General features: G+C 33.7%; 1 protein-coding gene across 1 annotated transcript; it reads right to left on the bottom strand.

The window, feature by feature from the left end:
• Positions 1 to 235: 235 nt before the first annotated feature.
• Positions 236 to 3,791, bottom strand: LOC108455703 (pectinesterase/pectinesterase inhibitor PPE8B-like). The gene is made up of 3 exons (XM_017754240.2): positions 3,252 to 3,791; positions 2,599 to 3,171; positions 236 to 1,716 (listed from the first exon to the last, which is right to left on the bottom strand). The coding sequence occupies exons 1-3, from the start codon at positions 3,556 to 3,558 to the stop codon at positions 1,019 to 1,021; spliced, it is 1,578 nt and encodes a 525-aa protein (XP_017609729.1). The 5' UTR covers positions 3,559 to 3,791; the 3' UTR covers positions 236 to 1,018.
• Positions 3,792 to 5,070: the final 1,279 nt, after the last annotated feature.

Genomic DNA, 5,070 nt, shown 5'->3' with positions numbered 1-5,070 from the left:
ATATCGATAATAGTATTTATTTTATATAAAATGGTGTTATATGAATAATGATGTTAGTTGTTAATAAAAATTGAATCATATCAAAATCTAATATATAAAATTACATAAAATTAAAATTCATATACAACATTATATATCGAAACAAATTTCATACTTATAAAATTTATCTCATCTAAAAACTAAAAATCTAACAATTTTTTTTTTACACTAAATAAAGTGATCCTTGGCAGGGAAGTTTGGCATTTGGTTTCTATAACATTCCAAGCATAATTGCAATGAAGTTCCTAACATTTCTCATATGATACAAACAACTACAAATGGAATATTTGGTAAAGCATCAACATATGGGAGAATATGACATTGTCTCCTACATAAAGTTTATATAAACTCTATCTTATGCAATACAAAACAATCATCTACAAATTTAATATATTTTGTTAGTGCAATGAGAATGGGAATTAAAGATATATATATATATATATATATATATATATATATATATATATATATATATCGTACGGGACTTGTTTTGGTACCTACATGGCCAAAATCGCCTGAAGAATGCATTAAAGACTGCGTGATACAGGAATCAGTGGTGGAGACTGTCAAAGACACCCACCACACCAGCATCTCCACATTTTGCAAGTTTGGATGTGCTGCCCCTCTGTGCCCAAAGCTTACCATCAAAGAAAACCCCAGTATTTTTTTTTCTTTTTTCCTTATTTTCTTTGGTGCTAAGCTTTGAAAACAAAGTGGTAGCCATCCAAACTTGCAGAAAGTGGAGCTGCTGCTGTGGTGGGTGTCTTTGACAGTCTCCACTGTTTACGGTATCATGCAGTCTTTATTGCAGTCTCCAGCCGAGTATCCTTTGGCCATGCAGGTACCAAAGCAAGTCCCATACGATATATATATATATATCTCTTTAATTCCCTTCCACTTTGCAGTAACAAGATATATTAGATTGCAGAAGGTATTTAACACCAGTTGACGGAAAATACATAAATAAAGTTATATATATTTATACCCCAAATCCTGAAGTGTATTTAACACCAGTTGACGGCAACCACAAGTCTCCTTCAATGAATTGAGCTACTGTAAAATTAACAGCTTGAGCTGAGTTATTTAAAACATGGTAACCAGGCCACTTAACTCGCTCACTAAGGCTAGCCCCTGGCCCATTATTCATGTACTCGGCATAGTATAATGTATCCAAGGCAAAATCTTGGTTCCATTCAAGCCACCCTTGTGGCCTTATGGCATCACTAATGTAGGATTGCATGATAATGGTCCTTGAATATAGTTTCCATGGTCTTCCCAAGTATGTAGGAGTGGAGTTAACTGAAGGTAATAAGTCTGTATCGGCCGAGATGTTGCAGAACTGGATGGAGAAGCCAGTCGGTTGGTTCGGGTCTTTGCGACCTTGCGCGGTGATGGTATTTTTCTGGCTTGGTAAGCCTTGCTTGGCTAAGATTTGGCAATTTTGGAACAAAACCGCGCCGTCGCCGAATATGAAGTCTACAGTGCCGGTGATCTTACATTCCCTGTAGAATTGACGCATCGTGTGGGTGTAGAGCGAGTCTTGGTATCCCTTGATTGCACATCGGAAGAAAACTGAGAGGTCCGAGTCGGACCGTAACGCTACCGCTTGGTGCTTTTGGGGACCTGCTGTGTTCTCGAATGTTATGTCTCTTGCTATGAACCCTCTTCCACTTACAGCTGCAGGTTTCAGGACAGAACATAACAATGATGACAATATGGAAAATAACTATGCATGATGCACCATAACAATGTCATGATTATCATAAAGAAACCTTTTCATCATATATATTATGGTGAAAACTGAAAAACAAATAAAGTTTTAGAGACAACATCATAGTTCCCATATGATTAAATCATGCAGGGTAAGGCTCCTTGGGTGTCCAAAAGTTTACAAGCCCAATTAGGCCAGGATGGATTTATCAATTGGGCGGGACAGGTTAACTTCGAATACATAAATTTGAATAAATTTTATGGTTAATTTGAGTTTTTTAAGTTTAAGTGAATTTTAGATTCAGATTATTTTTAACTCTGTTCATTTTGAGTTTGTCATTTTGGGTTAAAATGTTATTTCAAGATCAAGTTTTAAAATTTTCAAACTCATTTTAGGTTTGAATTGATTTTGGGTTTAAGTTATTTCGGACTCCATCTAATCATTTCGGGTTCACGTCGTTTTAGGTTTTAAAAGTTTTATGTTATTCTGAGTTTGGATCTTTTTGGGTCATTTTTGTCTTCAAGTATAGGTCAATTTCTGATTAATGGCATTTCAACCTCAAGTCTTTTTATGATTTATGATCAAATTAAGTTAATTCAAAAAAATTATTAATTTTTCGAGTTTGGATTAAATTAAATAAACCTCAGCAATCTAGATGCAATAAGTAATGACCCCAAACTCAAGCTACGCCCTAAAAGATGTTGATTGGTAGATCGATAGGGGAAATAGGATCAGCCCCTGCATTGAAGTTCCATTAAGGGATTTCATGATTGTGCATTTAAAACTCTAGCAAAATGCAACCAATTAAACCAAGTCCAGTGCTAAATGATTCACAGTACTTGACTTACCAAATGTTGCAGATCGAAATGTGGTCCATCCATCAATGAAGCTACGATTCCCAGATATTACAGTGACATCCATTCCATCACCGATCATCATAAGGTTCCATTTCTTCTTCTTGATCTCCACATTCTCTTTATATAAACCCTTCTTAATGTAAATAACATATCTGTTCATACTCTTATCTGGTGCTGTCTCCACAGCATCCATTATGCGTGTGAAATTCCCACTCCCATCTGCTGCCACCACAACATTTGCTGTTACCCCATTTATTTGCAACAATCTCCGATCCTCCCTTTTGAACCATACCGGAAACCGGTTCTGGCCTGGATGACCCCCACCACCACCACCTTTTTGGCTGCCATTACGGGTACCGTTGGACTTGGAATTAGGACCAGGGTGCACCATGATGAGAAGATTACGAACCAGTGAAGTGATTTGGTTCAAGCTACCGGATACTACAGTTTTGACCATGCTATTTGTACCTTCAAACCCATCAATGCATGTCTGTTGGTTAACCATTGCAGCACTTAACCATGTTCTTAAATCAGAACTTAGATCACCAGTACTGTTATCTTTAGCTGCAAAAAAACATAGTTGAGATTGAATGATATTCCACAGAAAAGTTGCATGTAATCACAAAAAAGTTAAGAAGTACTACCATTAGGATTCTGGGAAGCAGACATGGTCCAACTTAGTTCATCAGCAGAAGAGTCGAGCAGATCAAGACAATCAAAAATGGCATTAGAGAGACGAAAATCATGAAAAAAGCCACCAAATTGAGAAACAACAGAGGTAGCTTTTCGTATAGCATCAATGGTGGTTTTCAAAGAACCTATAAACTCAGTTGCTGGTACTTTCAAGCACTCAGTTTCAAGGAACTCATTAGTACTACTGCTGGCATTTGAATTGGTGCATAGACAAAGAGCAACAAGGAAGAATACCAACAAATGGAATGGCTTTGGCATGGTAATTTGGGGAAACAAAGATTGAAGATGTTACATATATGTATAGGTAAACACTTAGAGGTGAAGAAATGAGATTAGTATGTAGTGAAGAAGATTTAAAGGCAAATATATATATATGGCGAGGATTAGAGAGTTGGATAGGTAGGTGAAGGAATTAAATAGGGGACGTTGAATCGTGGAGATGAGGCTAACATTGGGGGGGGGGGGGGGGGAGGTGGCTTAAGTCATGGTTTCCGTCTCACTGACAGTATTGGGTGGTCTATTTATGCTTGGTGTCGGTGGTGAAGGAAAAAATAATAATAAAGCATTTTTACTCTAAAAAAATAATAATAAAGCATTTTTTTATAATTATTTTGTTGCTTAAATATCCGAACGAGGGGCATCGAGTCCTGTGTGCGCGTGCCCATTGCTCAAGATGATATTAGTTTTGTATAATTTCAAACTTAGCTATAAATGTTTATCCTTTTTATCAATTTTCTCCTCATTCTGTTTTTAGTTAATTTTTGGTCTTTAACCTCTTAAAAGAGTTAAATTTAATCATTCACATTTGCAAAATAATTTCCTTTACCTTTAAGTATAGAATAAAAAAAAAAAACTTAATACATCATTTAGCACTTGAGTTTAACACTTTTTCTAATATAGTACTTGTGCTTGTCAAAAATTATACATTTTTATACTTAAAGTTAGTGGTGTTAACTTTTAATGTTTAATTCAGCTTTATGGTTGATTTGGTGAAAATTGATTAATCAACATATTAACGATTAATTTTCATCAAATCAACCCTAAAAGCTGAAAAAATCATAGTCATTAAGTTATAATAACAAATTAAATAAATTTAAAATTAACACTTAATTTAGTCTATTAAAAAATAATGAGAATTCAAATCTAATTATATTAATAATTAATTTTCATCAAATCAACCTAAAACCTTAATTAATTTTTAAAAAGTTAATATTGTTATCTTTAAATACCAAAATATATAACTTTTACTATAGATAATATAAGAAAAAATTGAATTCAACAAAGGATTCCATCATAATTCCCAATAATTAAAAGACAAGCACAATCAAACAGTTATATAGAGAGAGAAAAAAATGTTATTGACCCATGCCTAACTATTGCTTCCCGAAGAAGACCCATTAAAAACGACATTAATTGCATTTCAATATACACTTTTCAGCCTTTTTCATGTATTAAATTAAAAATTAAAAAAATAGTATTTACTGTTGTAACAATTTAAAGGATATGGGTTTTTACGGTTTAAAAACTTAACATCTTTCACTTTAAGGATTGAAAGATTATTGATAGTTATGGCACAGTATAAAAAAAAAAGATTTGGGAGAGATTCATTATATTGATGTAAAATTTAAGTAGTTTTAGCACTTTTATAATTTTTATATGATTAATATTTTAAGAATTTTTAATTGTTGGATTTATCAATATAAATTATACTTGTCATGCATGTAAGTTTTCTAATTTATCCGACATTTCTATCATATCAAACCAAAATAC

This window comes from Gossypium arboreum, chromosome 7 (genome assembly GCF_025698485.1).
Source record: "Gossypium arboreum isolate Shixiya-1 chromosome 7, ASM2569848v2, whole genome shotgun sequence".
Taxonomy (NCBI): Eukaryota; Viridiplantae; Streptophyta; class Magnoliopsida; order Malvales; family Malvaceae; genus Gossypium; species Gossypium arboreum.
This window is presented reverse-complemented; position numbering and strand designations above follow the sequence as displayed.